The sequence below is a fragment of the Otolemur garnettii genome, unplaced genomic scaffold (assembly GCF_000181295.1).
Source record: "Otolemur garnettii isolate 467f Iridium unplaced genomic scaffold, OtoGar3 scaffold00086, whole genome shotgun sequence".
Classification (NCBI taxonomy): domain Eukaryota; kingdom Metazoa; phylum Chordata; class Mammalia; order Primates; family Galagidae; genus Otolemur; species Otolemur garnettii.
Window position 1 is genome coordinate 5,771,128 of NW_003852481.1, and position 20,128 is coordinate 5,791,255.

Genomic DNA, 20,128 nt, shown 5'->3' on the forward strand with positions numbered 1-20,128 from the left:
CCTCCCAAGTAGCTGGGACCACAGGCGCCCGCCACAATGCCTGGCTATTTTTTAGTTGCAGCCATCATTGTTGTTTGGCGGGCCTGGTTTGGATTCAAACCCGCCACCTTAGGTGTATGTGGCTGGCGCCTTAGGCGTTTGAGCCACAGGCGCCAAGCCCATATTGCCTTTTAAAATTAGTTTAAGTTGCATGGTAGGTTTGCAAATATGTAAGTGATTCTCTCTATGTTTTATGTCTGAAGTTGTTCCTAACAAAAATTTCTGGCTTGGCACCCATAGTTCAGTGAGTAGGGTGCCAGCCACATATACCGCAGCTGGCGGGTTTGAGCCCAGCCAGGGCCTGCTAAACAGCGATGACAACTGCAACCAAAAAATAGCCAGGCATTATGGTGGGCACCTATAGTCCCAGCTACTCGGGAGGCTGAGGCAAGAGAATCGCTTAAGCCCAAGAATTTGAGGTTGCTGTGAGTTGTGACATCACAGCACTCTATGGAAGGTGACAAAGTGAGATTAAAAAAAAAATTCTGCAGGCCACAGAAACAAAAAGGATGGTGTTCAGGTCACCTGCTGCCCCTGTCCCTCACCAATGCTCTGCCCCTCTTTCAGCCACGGAAAACCACTGTGGCCATTTGGGTGGATCTCTGGACTTGGAGAAGAACCCTAGGGGCAAATGCAGCCCCGCCCCACCCCCACAGGAGGCCTCACTGGCCGTGACAGGGCTGCTGCAGGAATTGTCCTCCATCCGGCGCTTCTTGGAGAAGCGGGATGAGATCCGAGAGGTGGCCCGGGACTGGCTGCAGGTGGGCTCCGTGCTGGACAAGCTGCTCTTCCGAATCTACCTGCTGGTGGTGCTGGCCTACAGTGTCACCCTGGTCATGCTCTGGTCCATTTGGCAGTATTCTTAAGAGGATACAGCCCAGCCAGGGACGAAAGCATGGGGCTGGTTAGGACAGGGATGGGTGAGTTCCACTTAGGTCCTTCAGGGCTCCAGAGATGCCAAGGACATCTTCAAAACACAGATAGAGTCCCATCCCCTGTTTCCAATGTCAAGTCATCTCAGCAATGCTGAACCCTACTCCTCCCAAAAACTTTATGCTCAAGGCCCTTCCATCCTTTTCCAGCCTCCAACTGCTCATTGTGGCTTTAAAACATGCGATCTCAGATCAGGGGAAACCCAAGCTCTCCTGGACTTTACTTATCTATGGATGAAGCCTGATTTCCCCATTCCTGAATGAGGCACTTTGGAATTCTGCTCATCTGCCCCCACTTTGTGTTTAGGTTGAAATTAAAATCAACTCTTTACCACAGTCGGGCCTGATAACTCTGCACCAGGTTTATTCAATCCCTAAGGCCTCCTTCTGGGCCTCATTTGTGACCACCTCTCTGAGCTCTCATTCTCCATCAGATGGTGGGGGCAAGAAAATGCAGTTAATGCCACGGCACTCTACCAAGGGTGACATATAGGACGCTGTCTCAAGAAAAAGAAAAAGAAAAAAGAAAAGGCAATTAAGCCCTAAACGCTCTTCTGGACCATTTGTCAGCAGCTTTGGAGAAAGATCAGATGGACAGACAAAGGGGTTTGAAGTTACTGGTAGAAATGAGATTTAGGAATTATCTGTAGATTCAGTTGTTTGGTATTTTCTGGCCCAGGGATCTGGGAGGTGACCAGATGGTAGCTGTTACGCAGAAGATACAATAGGAGGTAGGATTTAGGTATGTCCTGGTCTTCAACACTCAGCAAAGAGAGAAGGGCAGAGAAGGCTCCGTTCTGCAACCCCCTGGAAAGATGCTGGAAGGGCCCACAGTCCTGCTACCACTCCAGGCTGACGATCTCTCAGGGCAGCTGGGAGCAAATCCTGTCTGCTGGAGTATCTTGCAATGCGGGACAAGAACTTCAGCACCATGGTCAGCACCAGCAGGTTTGGTGTTTGGAAAATACCAAGAAAGCCAAGGCTTGGATTTACTATCTCCTTTGGAAGATTTCAGCAGTCAGCCCCTGGTGAATCCACCAGAAAGCAGGATCATGAGGGAGTCAGCCAGGGGAATGGTCTTTGGTCTTATGTCTCATATCCTGGCTCCCTCTCCCTAACATCAGGGCAAGCCGAGGAACACCCCAACTCCATTGCACCATCCTCCTAACAAGCATTTGGATCCCACCAAGGGCGACTTGGCTGAGCATCTACACTCTACAAATGAGGCTTTCTCTGGTTTTTTCAGTCTCATTGGTCTCCAGACCAAAGACCTTATCCTTCCCCTGTTCTGGGGCTGCCCGTCACTCTGAGGAAGGCATGGTAGAGAGGGATTAAGTCCTGCCAGGCTAAAGGGAATGGACCCAAAAAGGGGGTATCTGGGAGGGGTTCTAACATGTTCACCATCTCCGCAGTTGCTCCAGGCTAGTCAATTACAAGACTCTAGCAGGGGTGTCCAACCTGTTTTCTTTGCTGCCACACGTTCAAAGAATAAAAGTTGTCTCGGTAGACACAGAAAATACACAAAAAGATGGAGACTATATCTTTTACCTTTACCTGGATGGAGCTGAAATACATCTTTCTTAGTAAAGTATCAAAAGAATGGAAAAATAAATATCCAATGTACTCTATACTAACATGAAATCAATATATAAATAATTACATGCTCATAAGAATAATAAAACACTAATGAAGTCCAGTTTGGGGGTAGAGGGAAGGGGGAGGGGAGGATGTTTGGCAGAAGGAGGGAGGGCAGGAGGTGGGACCTCACCTAATGTGCACATTGTGAGGGTGGATAACACGCCCCCTGGGTGAGGGGCTCTTCTACAAATGGAACTTCACCCTGGAAGTGAGAACAATGTAACCTAAAAATCGTACCCTCATATTAATTTGGGAAAAAAAGAACAAATAAATTCTAAAAGCAAAAAAAAGAAAGAAAATACACAAACACTAATGAAAGTTGATGAGCAAAAGGAAGGGGCTATATACTTTTCACAATATCTGACACCACAATTAAACAAACTTGTCCTTAATAATCTGCATGTGGCCCGTGGGCCACAGGTTGGACAGCCTTGCATATAGTATGTAACGACATACTACATTCTACACATTTCCTTGGCCCCAAATGCTGCAATTCTATAATAGTTCATAAACCATCCAGTAGGCTTGATACAGGGCAGAACCATGGGACCTTGGAGATTCACGTCTGAAAGAACCTAGAGGCTAAGGCAGGGTGCTTATCTGGTTTAGCTTCTTACAGATTTTGCTCCCCCTAATGCCCCAACATGCAGAAAGAACCCCCTGTCCAGCTGGCCCATTTTTCCTAAGGTGAATGGGGAATGAGGTTTCCCACTAGCTATTTTTGATACTAGTTATCAGAGATTAGTTATGAATTTAATATTATTTTTTGGTGTATTGATGGGTAGGGATCAGGATTTCTCAGCAAAAAGCAAGATATTTGGGGGTTGAGGGTTGGTTCCCACTTATAATTGTTGCCTCCTGAGCTAACAGTGGGGACCACTTACCACTCCTCTCTCAGGATGGACCCCACAGCCCTCATACCGAGCCTTGCCTTATTTATTATTATTATTTTTTTTTTTTTGTAGTTTCTGGTGGGGGCTGGGTTTGAACCTGCTACCTCCAGCATATGGAGCTGGTGCCCTACTCCTTTGAGCCACAGGTGCCACCCTGGAGCTTTATCTTAGAACCAAAGCCCCATTCCACTAGGATTTGCTTAAGCCACGCTGTTAGGTGATTCTCATGTCTCAGGACAGAGTGATAAAAACGTGGCCAGTCTGGCACTGAATGCACCACTGGTCAGTAAGTGGGTGGCTATTGGCGAAGTGTCCAACCAAAGAGCTAGTAAGACACTAATCACGCCATTGATTCTCCATCTTCCCCACTCCACCCTTCACCCACAATCAATGGGGGACAGAGCCCAGCATCAGGGCAGCCAATTAACCACCTTGAGAAAGAGCCGCTACATGTAACATTTCTGCTACAGTAGCTACAGCCAATCAGTTCGTTGATCTAGCATCTGGGTTGTGCTGCCCAGAGATGGGAAACTGAGGCTCAGGGCCAGAGAATGCCCTGTACACTAACTCCTGCCCATCTGTACCAGTCTTGGCCTTGGCTCTTTCAGGGGTATGAGAACATCCCTTCCACCTGTTATACCTTCCAGAACCTGCTTCCTCCCCTCCTCTCCCCACTTCAGCTCTTTGCCTCTCATGCTTTGCTGAGCAGAGAAAGAAGATCAGAAACACTCATGTCTTCCTAAGTGTTTCTGAGAAACCTGCCGATTCTATTCCTCCCGCCTCTCCTCTCCTGTAGCCTTCTCTATTCCCTTACAAATACTCCCAGTTCTCATCTCCTTTTCCCATCGACCCTGCTTTCCAAAGCTGTCGTTTCTACTAAAAAGATTCTATCGACGGCATTGAAAGTGCCCAGTGTAAGGCCTGCAGCCCTCTGTGAGCCTATGACCAGCCCTGCTTCAAAGCCATGGAGTCAGCTGCTGCCCAGGAGGGAGCTGTCATTCCTCCTAAGGAAACCCAAGTTCAAAGCTCTCAGGGACGCCTCTCAGTAGTGGATACTCATGGTCCAGGCAGAGTGGCTGAGCTCAGAGGCCAGGATATGCGCTTAGGGTAGATACCCTTAAGAGGAAACAGAGGAGGAACAGTTGCCTGGTAGGGTAGAGGAGGGGGAAGAGCTCAGAGAGGTGTGGCTCAGCATTCACCAGCCAGATTCTCCCCCTCCCCCAGCCTCCGAATCAATACATTTTGCATCTAATCTAATAACAGAGATTTAACGAGGGGATAATGCGAGTGGAGCCGCCAGGCCTTTGTCGCTTCTTTCATGCAGCAGCTGGGGCCCATTATCCGGGGACAATGCCCTGTGCTAATCATTCCCTCTCTCCTCCCTCCCAGAGGGTGTGGGGAGGGGTGGTGGGCAAGAGAGGGCAACTCCTTCAAGTGGAGGGGAGTGGCGGTGTGGAAAGGGGGAGATGAAGTCGAGAAAGGTCTGGACGGTTCCCACAAAATGTCTTCACCTGATACCAATTCGTTTGCCACCCCCTTGGTCACCCTGCACACGCTGACCAGTGTGAAACTGGGGGAGCCCCTACCAACACACACAAACAGCAGATAATTAATTATCAGCTGCAGTACCAGTGCTGGGAGTTGGGTGATTTTTTTTTCTTTTTTTCTAACTTGGTCCTCTATAATTTAAGCTATCCCATTGAGGCTGGTGATTGGCCAGCCCTGACTGTCATGGTTAGAGAATTAAACCCCAGTTTTAGGGACCAAGACTACCCCTCTCTGAAACAGAAGCCTACTCCACACCCACTCTCTGTCTTCCGTCTGGAGGTTAGACTGAAGGAAGAACTTTCCAATGATGAACTTTCCTATTCCTAATAGGAGACTGGGAGTCTGAGGGGGAAGGAAGGGAATCTCGTTTTCCAGAAGGCTTTAAAAAGAAAACTTCATCTGTCTAGGTTGGGAAGGAGCAGACCAGGGAGAAGACATCTGCCTCAATTTCCCATCAAAGCTTTAGCTGAGGGTGGTGCCTGTGGCTCAAAAGGGTAGGGCGCCAGCCCCATATGCCGGAAGGGGTGGTTTCAAACCCAGCCCCAGCCAAAAACTGCAAAAAAAAAAAAAAAAAAAAAAAAAAGCTTTAGCCGGGAGGGAGCCCGGAGCTGGAACACCTGAAGCCCGGCCACTCTCCTTCCTTTCCTGCAACATATTCAACATATTTTTTTACTTTTTTTTGAGACAGAGTCTCACTATGTAGCCCTCAGTAGAGTGTTGTGACATCACAGCTCACAGCAACCTCTCTTGCCACAGCCTCCCAAGTAGCTGGGACTACAGGCACCCACCACAATGCTCAGCTATTTTTTTTGTTGTAATTGTTTAGCCGGCCTGGGACGGGTTTGAACCTGCCACTCTTGGTGTATGTGGCTGGCGCCGTAACCACTGTACTACAGGCGCTGAGCCCTTGCAACATATTTTTTGAGGGCAATATAAGAGTACTATGTGGAGTGGGGGATCCCAACACAGGTTAAGCTGTGGTCTCAGACAAGTACCTAACTCCCCTGTGGTTTGATTTTCTCCCCTGTAAAATAGGGTTTATCACATCAGCACCTGGCTGACAAGGGCTGTGGGGATCACACTCCCCAAATGGGGCTAAAGCCCAGGAAATGATGAGGCTGAGTTATAGAGACATGGAGCAGCTCAGCTGCCCTTCCTAAACGGTTCCCATCCCATTCTGAGTGGGCGAGAACCACTCCTAGGGGACAGAAGAGGAGGGGACTTTATCCTGCCTGTCCCCATTCAGAGCTGGCAGGGTGAAATGAACTGGTCATCTACCATGAGGCCAGAGGGGGCTGAAGTTCCTGCCCCTTCTGGGCTGAATGCAGACCTCTGAGTTCTGTACCTTCTGACTTCCGGTGCTCTCATCTCTACCCCTCTCCTTCACCCCTGCACATACAGAGCTTCTTTGCGCAGAGTCTTCCCTAACGTCACAGCTTCGGGTTCCTACTCTGGGAATGTGTCTAGGGTACTGGCCCCACTGGCCCATCCTGATCCTGGCTGTGTCTCTCCCAAGCAATGTCACCTCCTGTGCCCTTGGGCCTTTGCAAAGAGAACCCAATTCTTGGCAGAGAGTCGCATCATGAGTATGACAGCTGAGACTATGGGAGCCTGAGAATTCACTTCCACTTGCCTCAGAGAACCCCCTCAAGACTCAAACAGAACTATCAATCCTCAGGACCACCATGACATGTCCATCTTTGACCAAAGGCGGCCACAACCCTGCCTTCTAGATGCTGTCCACCAGGTGGCAGCAAAGTCTAGAAGTTCTATGGAGGGGCCTTTAGGAAACATTTTACTACCCCCTTCCCTGCCCCCACCCCCAATAAAGACACCCATCCCTCTCCAGGGGCCTTTGAAGCCCCATGTCCTTCAGTGCCAAGCCTTTGGGCCAATCCTAAAGCCCATGTTCCAGAGGGCATTGTCCCCTGTTCTGACGCTCTGGCTGAAACCGACCACTACCCCCCCTCAGCCTCCCACCCCCGCCCCAACACTTACCTTTCCCTGCTAGTCTCTGAGGAACCAAGTCTCCCGCATGTGTGCTCGCCCTGGACCTCACACTTAGCGGGTTGCTCCAGCTGTTCCCCTTTCTGCTCAGGTGATGAAGATATTGATGATTGATGGCAAAGAGAGCTGTTTTTACCCCAAACTCATACACAAAGCCCAAGGAGGACTCTCTGCCCAAGTCTCTAAGGCCTGAATGATGGCTTTGAGATGTTGAGAGCTGTTTCTACCCCAAACTCATACACAAAGCCCAAGGAGGACTCTCTGCCCATGTCTCTAAGCCCACCCCACGATGGCTTTGAGATGTTCCTCAAAGACCCCAGGAGAGAAGGGTGAGGGTGAGGTGCTGCCCAGAGCAGAGCTGGGGAAGGGGTTCCCTGGGGCCAGGACATGGGGAGATGCTCACTGCTCCAGGAGCTCTGGGGCAAGGCCTGGAGGGAGGAAGCTGGTCCTCAGTAGGGTTTCAGTGACCTGGTTTTTTCACCCATCCCGAGGCAACACCTGTAACTCTGTGGCTGCCACCTGCTAGCTGTGTGCATTAGTCTCCTGCTGCTGCTGTAACAAATCACTTACTTAAAACAGAGATTTATTATCTTACATCCAAAGTCCAAAATGGGTTGACAGGGCTGTGTTTCTTCTGGAAGAGGAGAACGTGTTTCCAGGACAGAATGTGTTTTCTTGCCTTTTCTGGATTCTGGAGGCTGCCTGCGACCCTGACTCAGAGCCCCTTTCTGCATCTTCAAAGCCAAGAGCAAAACACCTTCAACTCACGCTCCCACTCTCCCTCTCTCTGTTATGCCTGCCTGCCTGCCTGCCTGCCTGCCTGCCTTCCTTCCTTTCTTCCTTCCTTCCTTCCTTAGTTACGCTTTTCTTTACACTTATTTTTCTCTGATTCGCCAACTCCTTTTGTCCTTTATAAAAACCTTTGCAATTATAATGGGCGCCCACCTGCTTAATCTAAAATAATCTCCTCATCTCAAGATCCTTAAATTAATCACATCTGTGAAGTCCTTTCTTCTTGTAATACAGCAGTTCTCAACCTGTGGGTCGCAACCCACAGGAACTGTATTAAAGGGTTGCAGCATTAGGAAGGTTGAGAACCACTGTTGTCATATAACACGCTCACAGGTTCCAGAGGTCAGGAATTGGGCATTCTTTATCTTTTTTATTTTTGAGACAGAGTCTCACTATGTCACCCTCGGTAGAGTGTTTTGGCATTACAGCTCACAGCAACCTCAAACTCTCGGGCTCAAACAATTCTCATGTCTCAGCCTCCCAAGTAGCTGGGACTACAGGCACCCACCACAACGCCTGGCTATTTTTGTTGTTGTTGTTGTTGCAGTTGTCATTGTTCAGCTGGCCCAGGCCGGATTCAAACCCACCAGCTCTGGTGTATGTGGCTAGCCACTGAGCTACAGGCACGGAGCCAGGAATTGGGCATTCTTCAGGGTGCTGTCACTCTGCCCATTACTCTGTGAGATCTGCCTGACTTCTCTGTTCCTCTGTTTCCTCATCTGCTAAATGGACATCATAACAGCAGCTTCCTTATGGATTGTTGTGAGGATTAAAAGTGCCAAATATAAGTAGATGGTCTAGTACAAGGTAAAAATGGTTGACACGTTTTAGCCAGGCTTTTATTATTGCTCTTATAATAAATCTGGAAGCCTCCTGCACAGCAAAGTTGAGGTATGGTCCATCAAATACTCATTTAATTAAAACTATAAAAGAACTAATACTTCTATTAGGCAACATTCATTTGTGCAAATGCTTTATGGTAATGAATATTGAGCCACTTTATAAGCTCAGGAAAAGGGAACCGAAATGCAGAATCATGGAGGCAAGGATTCCAGGCAGGAGAGAGAGGGTCAGGCCAGGGATGGAGCTGTCCTTTCCTTAAGCCCACGCCCATCCCTGACACTCAGGGCCTGCTCACTTCCTGGGGGAGAGGAGCTTAGAAGGTAGTAAGGGCTTCTTGGAACAAGTGGTAGTAAACACAGAACGGGGTGTAGAATCATTCCCTCAGATGCCTTTAAAAGAGACCCCTTTTCTGGATCCATCTTCCTTGTCCAAGACAGGATGGAGAGGCAGGAGATGAATGGGGTAACTCTAGAAACCTTGCCAGCTTCAGGTCCAGGAAATCCTGCCGTTCAATCTGGGTGGCACTTAATGATAGGATCAGGCTCCAGCTTGGGCTGACACATCCGATACCCACTGTGCTCACTCTTCTGGTTCTCACTAATGAAACTCAAATGCATATGGGTTTGTTATTGAACTTCAAAGTCCCACTAGCAGTTAGTTCACGCCCAAAGTCTCCTGGACGTCCAGCCAGAGCAAAGCAAGACCTCGTCCCTCCTACAAATAGAAGAATTAGCAGGACATTGTGGTGGGTGCCTGTAGTCCCAACTACTTGGGAGGTTGAGATAGCACGATTGCTTAGCCCAGGAGTTTGAGGTTGCTGTGAGCTAGGCTGATGCCATCACACTCTCTTCCAGGCGACAGAGTGAGATGCTGTCTCAAAAAAAAAGGGTGGGGTGGGTCTCCTGCTTTCTCCTCACCCAGCATGTGCCCTCCCAGCTCCTTTACTCCCACAATAATTGTGACTCCCGTGTTCATTGTCGGGTGGCTTGTTCAGCATGGTCCCCAGCGTGTAAGTCCTGGGGGGCAGGTATTTCACAGGCCCCACCAATCACAGCGAGTCGGACGCAGAGTCCATGCCTGGCATTTAATGAGCCAAATCCTTGAAGGAGCCGGTGGGGGACAGGACAAGGGACGTGCAGAGGGAAGATCACTCCTCTGCTATCACCGTCACTGCCGGTTTGGCAGGAAGCAGAGGCAGCTGAGATGGTACCGGGGGGTGGGAGGCTGGGACATGGCCTTGAGGGGACAGAGTGGCCACTACAAGGCTCTAAAGTTATTTCCTCAGTGAACATTCTCAGAGACCCTGTAAGAAAACAAATCGTCTCCCCCTGGAGCATCCATATCATGCTACAGCTGGTTTGGGGCTGTGTTTGCCAAAATCTGAGCTCCTGCAGCACGACCTTCAGTGGGTGTTACCCAGCGCCATCTCCAGGGCTGGACACTGTGCTGGACATCGTGTAGAATAAACAAAGGGGCGTGGCAGCACGGATCCTACTGAAGCCATTTGTATGATGTAGAATGAGCACAGAGTCTGTCATCCAAAGCAGGCATTTCTGTCTTGAAAAGGGAGGTGTTAATGATAATTCTGCACAGACGGCATCGGGTCACCCTACCTCTTTAGCTTCTCCCTGGCCTGCGTCCTCCGAGCAGCCCGAAGCCCCAGCCAGCTGTGCTATGAGTTTCCCATCCCTGCAGATTCCTGGGCCTGCCCCCTATAGCCCAGAGATCTCTGGCTAGGGGAGGTGGGGAGAGGCCTGGGCACGGCCTTTTGTCCACTGTGGGGTCACGGCTTTCCTCCTGAGGTCACCTCTGAGGTCAGAAGGATTTCCTGTGGGGTCACAGGTCAGATACCGCATGTCCTCAGCAGAACTAGGAGACTTAGCCTGGCCTCTGCCCTCCCCTCCCCCAGGAAGAAGGCTGGGCTGATTCTGGAGCAGGAAACAGTCACCCAGAGGGTCAGGAGCCCTCACCCGCAGGCCAGGAGCTCTGAGGGCTTCCTACCCCCACCATCAGCAGGACGTGGTTCTGGCAACTCCCTCCCCTGAAACCAGAGATGTCTTCGTGTGGGGGATGTGGAAGGGCTGGGGAGCAGTGTAGAGGGGGTGCCACTGGCAGCAGGGACACGCTCCAGGAGGCTGAAAGGTGGCTAGGCAGGGCTGGATTGACAAGGAGTCTCCAGATGAAACATTGCCTTAAAAGTCTACTTTTCCATAATAATCCCATCTGTACAGGAGAAATCCACAGGTTCCCCTGAAGAGTAAAGAGAAAGAATTAAATACAATCGTTGTTGCTAAAGGGGGAAATAGATTTGGGTCTCTCCAGAGCATTCTGACTCCCTGGGGGCTCCTGAGCTCCCTGGGGGTTCCCCGGAGTTTGAGAGTGAACAGAAACCCCCCTGGGGCCAGGCCAGATCTAAGTGGCAGCCCTGTTAAGTAGCCTGATGTCAGAGAGACGGTGGGAAATAGGGAAGGGGTTAGAAGTCCTCCCCTGAAGGTCTGCTGTGGTTGGTGCCTGTGGGATGTTGTTGGATCAGCCTCCATCTCCTGTGAGCATCTGGACATCCAACTTTAGAGCGCTGCCGTGGCAGGTTGCACAGGTTGTGCACTGCCCAACCCTGAGGGCACCACTTCCCTGGACTTTGATGTGAGCGGGGACCCTGGAGCTGTGCCACTTAGGAAGCTCTCACCATGTGTCTTTGTACCTGCCAGTCTGTCTACCTAAAGTGTCATTGGGAAATCCCTATTCCACCTATAGCTCCAACTCAGATGTCACCTCTGCTGTGAAGTCTTGGTGTCTCCTCTGCGTATCCATCACACTTTTCCTGCTGTCCCGTGACTTACTACGTGGCAACACGGTGATCTGTTAACTGTCTTCCCTGAGAGTCTCAGAATCTTAAACCCCCCCTTGTGCCACCTTCCCAGCACAGTGCCTGAGCAGGGAGGCCCCGGGAACTCTGCTGACTGAGGACTGGAGCTGGGGGCCTAGAGACGATCTTCACTCTCTTCTTATACAGAGGAGGGCACTGTGGCCCGGGCAGGGGAAGTGCCTTGTTTTTGCACTTGTGGCAGATGGTGAACGGGAAGGTGCAGAGCAGATGTGGGAGGGGACAGTGCCAGGGACAGAGACAGGGCAGGCTTGTACGTGCCCGTGGTCCCCACTCTGGGAACACCTGAAACGTGGGCCCAAACCTTCTTTCCTGTAGGTCATCCCCTCCTGTCCTCCTCTCTCTCCTTTTACTTTCCGATGCTGGGTATTTTAAAGGCTATTTTGACTCTCTGTGTTGTAATAAGAAACTAGCAATTAACTATTATAAGGCTGTTTTACAATCGTGTGGAAGCCCCTTTTATCCACTTTGCTTTAAATGGTTATATCTTTTATCCCCAGTTTTCAGGAATATAAAACTTTACAGCGTTTGCGGCAACCTTCATACTTGGCAGTTTATCGCTCCCTCTGCAGATATATCTTTCACATAAATAAGACTTTCATCTGTACAGTACCGGGCTTGCCCCACTGGGCTTTCTGCAATTTCATCAGCTGGACTTGGCCTTGGAGCACAAGTTGATTCACACAGAGCCCCTTGATCTCTTGTTCTGTGATCGGGGCTTGGCCAGCGCCCTGCTGTGCAGGAGGCCATGGACTCCAGGAGAGGGAGACACAGTGGGCAATCCTGGACGTGGTGCCCCCCACTCACCCTGTGCCTGATTTGAGGATCAAATAGACACTGGCCAAGAGTGTCCTGGCTCCTTTTCTCCCTGGTCAGGACAATCTTCCCTGAAAGTAGCAGGGAGCAGCCACCTGGGGTGCCTGGGGAGAGCACAAACCAAGCTCACGGGCAGCCACCGCTCTGGCCTCCCTGAGGCACCCTTCTAAGGGACAACGTGAGCAGAGGTACCATCTAGAACAGCCACGGTGGCAGGGAAGACCACACAGGCCCCAGGATTGACCTGATTTTCTTTTCTTATATCTGCATGATTTGGGTCAAATACAAAAAAGGCTGGTATCTCATATGGCGGTCCTGAGAATGCACCTGCCCTGTGTCACCAGCTGCAGTAAGTGTAATTCATCAATGACTCCAGCCACTACTCTGAAACCCGTGGCAGCCCACGGTGGCTTCCAGGGGCTGCTCTTAGCCTGTGACTGAGTGCAGCAGGCATAGGAAAAGAGGCCCAATCCTGGCGGAGAGGGGACTCCTCCAACGGCTGACTGGCTGGAGGACTCCCTGACCGCCTTGCTGAGCCTTCCTCCTGCAGCATGATAGTCCAGGGAGATTCCACCCAACCTCTGTCCCGCCCTCCCTCACTCACGTCAGCCTGCGTGATAGTCAACAGCTCGCCCAGCCGTCCTTGGCTCCTCCCAATGGGCTTTTCCCCTAATAAAACCTTTGCACGGCCAATCCCATGTTGGCATTTGGTCCTCGGAGGACCTGGGATAGAAGAGGATGTTGTGTTGCTATCAGACATTCCGTGTCTACATATCGTTTGTGTAGATGTTTGTTAGAAAGACCCAGGCAGGGAGAAGAGGTGTGTAAGTGAAAGCAAAGGCGTCTGTATCCTTAGGTATAGACACATGTAGATGTGTATAAGTTAATAGCTATAATAGTCTTACACTTGTCGTCCCACACTTGGGAATCAATTGCTAATTAACTGGCAATGTTACCTGTGGAAAGAGCAACGGATGTGTAGACAAAATAACAATTATTTCACACGCACACCTTTATTTACACACATGATTTCATTTAATCCTCAGGCCAACTCTGTGAGATGTGCAATTATGATCTCTATTTTACAGTTGCAAAGCAGAGGTCGAGAGAAGTATTCCACCCAGGTACAGAGGCTCACACCTGTAATCCCAGCATTTGGGGAGGCCGAGTCAGGAGGATTGCTTGAGCTCAGGGGTTTGAGACCAGGTTGTGCAAAAGCGATACCCTGTCTCAACTAAAAATAGAAAAATTAGCCAGGTGTGGTGGCGTGTGCCTATAGGCCCAGCTACTTGGGAAGGTGAGGCAGGAGAATCGCTCAAGCCCAGAACTCTGAGGTTGCAGTGAGGGGATGAAGCCACTGCACTCTAGCCTGGGCGACAGAATGAGACTGTCTCAAAAAGAGAGAGAGAGAGAAGAATATTCCAGTAGCAAGTGAGAGAACCTGGATTTGTCTGGGTAACTGCATATATGAGCCAGGTAATAAAGGTAGGTAACAGAGGAGTAAGTGCGGTAGGTGGGTGAGTAGAGGTATCTGAACACAGGTGGTGATGATGTGTGACCAGTGAGTAGATGAGGCTATGCCAGCATTCCCCACGATTTTGCCTGTAACGTGGGACTCAGGGCATGGCTGTGTTTGGATACTGAGTTGTGTCTCAGCAAACTCAGTTTACTGCTCAGCAGTGAAAAACCCCAGTGCTTCCTCTTAATTCTCTTGTCACCTGGATACCAGAAGAACCAGCCCTGGCCATTGGAATTAGCTCTACCCTTTGGCATCGGTAGCAGATAATGATGCATTAATAACTTCGTATTTTGCTATAACTGTTTCCACAGATTGTTTTTAAACTAAAACTGCTCTTGCTGAGATCAATAAAGAGTTCCTAGTTGTCCAGTCCGAGGGGTGTTGCCCAGGGCCCGCCTTCTCAGCCCTGTCTGGGATGTCACCAGGGATGGCCGCACTCTCCCAAATCTCTTCTCCATGGCTCCTTTGCCATCACTTCATTCTGACTTTCTTCCTGCCTGTCCAGACGCCTCCTTCTCAGCCTCCTCTTGGCTGATCTTGGTCCACTTGCTACTGGACATTACTGGTTTTCTCCATTCACTCCTCTCTGATGGAATCCCGATGTTGGCCAGGCCTCCTCCTTCCTCTGCATGGCAATGCATTTCCCAGGAGTTGCTCAAGTCCTCAGAGATTCATCCCAATTATTCCAAACCACTGGTTCTCCAAGTGTGGTTCAGCACTGGAGGCATCATCCTCACCTGGGAACTGGCTAAAAATTCTAACTCTCAGGTCTCACTCCGGAACTACGGAATGTAAAGCTGGAGGCGGGTGGAGCCAAGCGATGTGTTCTAACCAGCCCTCCAGGTGATCCTGGCATGTGTTGAAATTTAAGAACCGCTGGTCTAGGTCCATCATGATGAGCTGTCTTCTTCCCCTTTCCAGTGATCGGATTAGACCCAGACATGAGATAAAATGTTTGTTAATGAGGAATGAGGAGGAATTGCTGGAGGAGAAAGTCTTGGAAAGATTTAACTGCTTCTGGCAGAGACACAGGAAGAGAGATGGTCCCCTTTCATCTGAGGGATGCTTTCGTGCTGACTGCGACGCCTGGGACCGCGGTAGCCAGATTTGACCATCAGGAGAACAGCCTGGGGCAAGCCAGGATGTTGAACGGGGCAGAGAGGAAAGGTGGGAAGCCTCTCTCATGAGTTAAACTGAGTCTCCCCAAAGGAAATGTTGAGGTCTTCACCTCCTAACCCCAGAATGTGACTTTATTTGGAAATAAGATCATTGCACATGTACCATCTTGCTGTGTGTAATGTGTACATTTTTGCCTAAACTTTTAAGGGAAAAATAAGGAGCTGCCACGCCCTCCCACCTGGGCCTGCGGGCTGGGGGCAGGCCAGAGCAGCCTCCTCCAGGTACCACCAGCCGGGGAGGGGCTGTGGCAGGGGTGGAGGGGGTGAGGCGGGCCACAGCCTTGTGGGGTGAGGGCCAGGGGCCAAGGCCCAGCCGCATGGAGGGGAACGGAGCCTCACACAGGCCCCCTGGGCCCACTTGGTGAACTGCAGGCTAAGTGGCCTCAGAAGCTCCTACCCTGACGGCCATGTATGCGGCTCCTAATGTGGTCAGGAGGAAAGGGTTCCGGGGAGAGAGGGAAGAGGCAGCCTTCCCGGGTGGGGAGCTGCGCATTTACCAGGGAGTGTTAGTCCTTTCCAAATGTGTCTCTCCTGGCCAAGAGCCAGCCACTTTCTCAAGATGTGTTTTTTTGAAAGTTTGGGCCCCAAATGTGGGTGCACATTATACCCAGAAGCACATTATACACCCCAAAATACAGGAATTAGTTGCATTGTGGTCACACTGGAGCAAGGTGGGCCCTCAATCTGATATGACTGGTGTCCTTTAGAAGGGAAGAGCTGGAGGCGCCTGTAGCTCAGTGGGTAGAGCGGGGGCCACATACACCGAAGCTGGCAGGTTCAAACCCAGCCTGGGCCAGCTCAGACAACAATGACAGCAGCAACAGCAAAAAGAAGTAAAGAGAGATACACAGGAAGAGGACAGCCATCTGATAGAGGCAGAGATCGGAGCGACGCATCGAGAAGCCACAGAAAATACTAAAGCATAGTAAAATCTGGAAGAATTCTCCCCTGTGAGTTTCAAAGGGAGCACGGCCTTGACACACCTTCGTTCCAACTTCAGCCTCCAGAACTGTGTGAATAAACAGATCTCTGCTGTTTCAAGCCACCCAGTCTGTGGGACGCCCTGGCAGCTCTAGGAAACTGATATCGGGTCCTTGAGGTCTGTAAACCAAACCTACAGCCGCCCTGTCTGTCTTGAAACCACGTGTTACGTGAAATGATAACTTTCCCTTTCTTGATTTTTCCCTTGAGACAGAGTCTCACTTTGTTACCCTTGGTAGAGGGCTGCGGCGTCACAGCTCACAGCAACCTCAAACTCTTGGGCTCAAGCGATTGATTCTCTTGCCTCAGCCTCCCACGTAGCTGGGACTACAGGCGCCCACCACAATACCCAGCTATTTTTAGAGACAAGGTCTCATCTGGCTCAGGCTGGTCTCGAACCACGAGCTCAGGCAATCCACCCGCCTCAGCCTCCCAGGGTGCTGGGATTACAGGTGTGAGCCATGATAGCTTTCCTTATCATTTAAGCTAGTTGGTCAGGGTTTTGTCTTGGTTTTTGTTTTTTAATGACTTGCTTGCTGTAGTTTCCTGACTGATACCCCTGAGGTCTTCAGGTTCCTCAGCATCTGTCCTTGGGCTCCCCTCTGCTGGGAGATCTCATTCCCTCTCACAGCTTCAAATGCCACCGAGTGGGCGCCTGAGTCTTAAATCTGCATCCGCAACCCGGACTGCACTCCGGTGTCACACACCCAGTATCCATCTAACGTCTGCGCTAGGAGCAGCTCCCCACACTCCATGTGTCCACCTGAAGTTCACGATCAAGTTCTCCTTCAAGCCGCCCTTTCCATTTCTGGCTTCTCTGAGCATCACAAGTATGACTCAGGAGTTCAGGCAAGACACCGGGAGCCAGTCCGTGTTCTCCCTCCCATGTCTGGAACACACACAGTCCAGAACAGTCTGTTCTCTGTTCTATCTGTCCTTTCCCATCCACATTTTACTTGAAGGAATGTCGGTCAACCCACCATTTTTGCCTAGGATACTATGAAGCCTGACTCTAGCCTTGAACAATTCTTCCTATGACTGTTGATGTCAATCGCATCTCTTATGGTGCGGTAAAATTCGGTGGTGAAGTCATCTGGGTATCTAGTTTTCTTTGTGAAGATGCCTTCTTTTTTTTTTTTCTTTTTTTTTGAGACGGAGCCTCAAGCTATCCCCCTGGGTAGAGTGCCATGGCATCACGCTCACAGCAACCTCCAACTCCTGGGCTCAAGCGAGTCTCCTGCCTCCACCTCCCAAGTAGCTAGGACTACAGGCGCCCACCACAACGCCTGGCCATTTTTTGGTTGCAGCCGTCATTGTTGTTTGGCGGGCCCGGGCTGGGGATTCGAACCTGCCACCTTAGGTGTATGTGGCTGGCGCCTTAGCCGCTTGAGCCACAGGCGCCGAGCCAGAAGATGCCTTCTTAAATGACAAATCGATTTATTTAATAGATGCAGTTTGTCTCAAATTTTCAATTTCTTTTTGTAGGAATTTTGTAAGTTGCATCGAGCTGGGCACGTGCCCATTTCATTTACATTCTCATTTACATTGATTGGAATTCAATGGTTGGCTATAGCATCTTTGTACTTGTTTCCTAAGGCTACTGTAACAAAATCTCACAAATGGACTGGCTTAACACAATGGAAATTTATAGTCTCACGGTTCTGGAGCCTGGAAGTCTAGCAGGGTGGTACAACCTCCGATACCCAGAGGGAGAACCTTCCTCGCCTCTTCCTGGCTTCCTCGGTGCTGGGCAGGCGTTGGCCACTTTGGTGGCAGCTTCATTGCTCCAGTCTCTGTGTCTTTTGTCACATGGCGTTTTCTGCGTCTCTGTCACCTCTTCTTCTTAAGACATGAGTCATATTGCATTGGGGGCGATCTTACTCCAACATGACCTTATTTTAACTTGATGCCGTCTGCCAAGAATCTGTTTCCAAATAAGGTCACATTCTGAGGTCCTGGGGTTTAGGATTCTAACATCTTTTCTAGAGGACACAATTCAAGCCATAAAAATCTAATTTTATACACACATACATATACATACACACGCAGAGGGTGCCGAAAACCATATACGCATTTTAGCCGGGTGCGATGTCTCACGCCTGTAATTCTAGCACTCTGGGAGGCTGAGGTGGGTGGATTGCTTGAACTCAGGAGTTGGAGACCAGCCTGAGGGAGACTGAGATCCCGTTTCTACCAAAAATAGTAAAACTAGCTGGGTGTTGAGGTGGTGCCTATAGTCCCAGCTACTCGGGAGGCTAAGGCAAGCAGATGGCTTGAGCCCAGGAGTTTGAAGTTACTGTGAGCTATGACACTACGGCACTCTACCACGGGAGACAGTGAGATTCTGTCTCAAAAAAAAAAAAAAGTATGCACACTTTAAGAAACGCAAAAACTTTAGTCAATTTGGAATACTCAAGTCACCTTGGACTTCTGTAAATATAAATAGTGCTCAATGTGACTCGTATCATATGTTTATCTTTTGTTATTGTTATATGTTGAGTATTACAATTGTAATGCAGGTTTTTCTTTTCTTAAAATGGGTATACTTTTTTGGCATCCTCTGTGCGTGTATGTGAAAGAGTGTATATGTGTGTGTTTTGGGTTTCTGCCATAGTGTCTTACTCTATCACCCAGGCTGGGCATGACCTACTGGGCTCAAATGATCCTCCTACCTCAGCCTTACAAGTGGCTGGGACTACAGGTATACACCACTATACCTGGCTCATTATTTTATTTTCCTTTTTTTTTTTTGCAGTTTTTGGCCGGGGCTGGGTTTGAACCCATGACCTCCTGCATATGGGGCCAGCACCCTACTCCTTTGAGCCACAGGCATCACCTTATTTTCACTTTTTTTGGAAACAGGCTCTCACTACGTTGTCCAGGCTGGTCTCAAGTTCTTAGTCTCAAGTGATTCTCCCACCTCAGAATCCCAAGCAGCTGAGATTTCAAGCACAACCACTGTGCCCAGCTCTTATTATACTATTATATTTTAATGGATTCATATAAAAATGCTCAAATCCAAGACGATCTAGTAGGACTAGCAAAAACTGGAAGAGTTATATCACTGCTATCAAGAGTTATTATATAATCACAAACAAGCAGAGATAAATATATCAATGGAACAAAACAGAAAATCCAGAAATAAATGCTGAACATACATAGAGATTTGATTTCCTCTCTCCTCTGAAGCTTCCAGTCTATAGCAAGCCAACTCTGCGATATCCTTACGTCTGTCCCCTGAGGGCACAGTCTCCCCTGAAGTCCTCTCATGTCATTCTGGGGTGGCCCCCAAATTACATATCTGACATGTGGCTGGGTGCTACTGCCGCTGCTGGTGGTCTGGGAATCACCCTGAAAACTACTGCCCTGGTCCTTGTCACAGTGTCACAGCTACTGCTTTACCCACACTCTCAAGTCCCTGCCCAGCAGGGTCCCTCTCTACTCACCTGGTGAAGCCACGATCCTGGCAGAGTTCAATTATCCACGTTCTCTGCTCCTGCATGTGAGTAGGTAAATGTTCTTGGAGAAAAATCAAACCGAGGTGACTGGATTTACTCTAATTCATACCCTCGCATGGCAGTGAACATTCATCAAGCTCCAGCAAACCTACATTTCTCTTTCAAGTTCTTTATCTTACTCTCCAAATAATTATTTCATTATTTGCCCTCTTTTTGCAAACCTTCCGCACCCGTCCCACCCTGGTGTTTTGGTTGATGACCTCGTCCTTAACTTCACCGGGAAAGAACCCCTTCATCTTCCTGCCACCAAGTGCACAGATGGACCCGCACCTGTGCCCAGATCTACACAGGTTCAAATGGAGGCAGGGCCCTTTCAAGGCACCCAGTCTCTCAGGCTCCGAGTCCCACCCTGACCGCCTTCTCCAGGACTTTGTCCTGGCGTTATTTCTCCTCTCTTCACCGTCATCAAGCAACCATGTCTACTGGCTCGTTCTCAGAAACAGGTTCTAGGGTTTCTTATTTCTCAGAAAACAAAACCAAAGAAACTTCCCTGGAAATTGCTCTGAAGGGAAACTCAAAATAGCTTTTTTTTTTTTTTTT

General features: G+C 49.6%; 1 protein-coding gene across 3 annotated transcripts in view; it reads left to right on the forward strand.

The window, feature by feature from the left end:
• HTR3A (5-hydroxytryptamine receptor 3A) overlaps positions 1-1,170 on the forward strand; it is a 13,753-nt gene extending 12,583 nt beyond the window's left edge. For all 3 annotated transcript variants that reach the window (XM_012808150.2, XM_012808152.2, XM_012808151.1), the window contains one exon: positions 607-1,170. In XM_012808150.2, the coding sequence (XP_012663604.1) occupies positions 607-905 (299 nt within the window). In that variant the 3' untranslated portion in view covers positions 906-1,170. The remainder of the gene's footprint in view (positions 1-606) is intronic.
• The last annotated feature ends 18,958 nt before the right edge of the window (positions 1,171-20,128 follow it).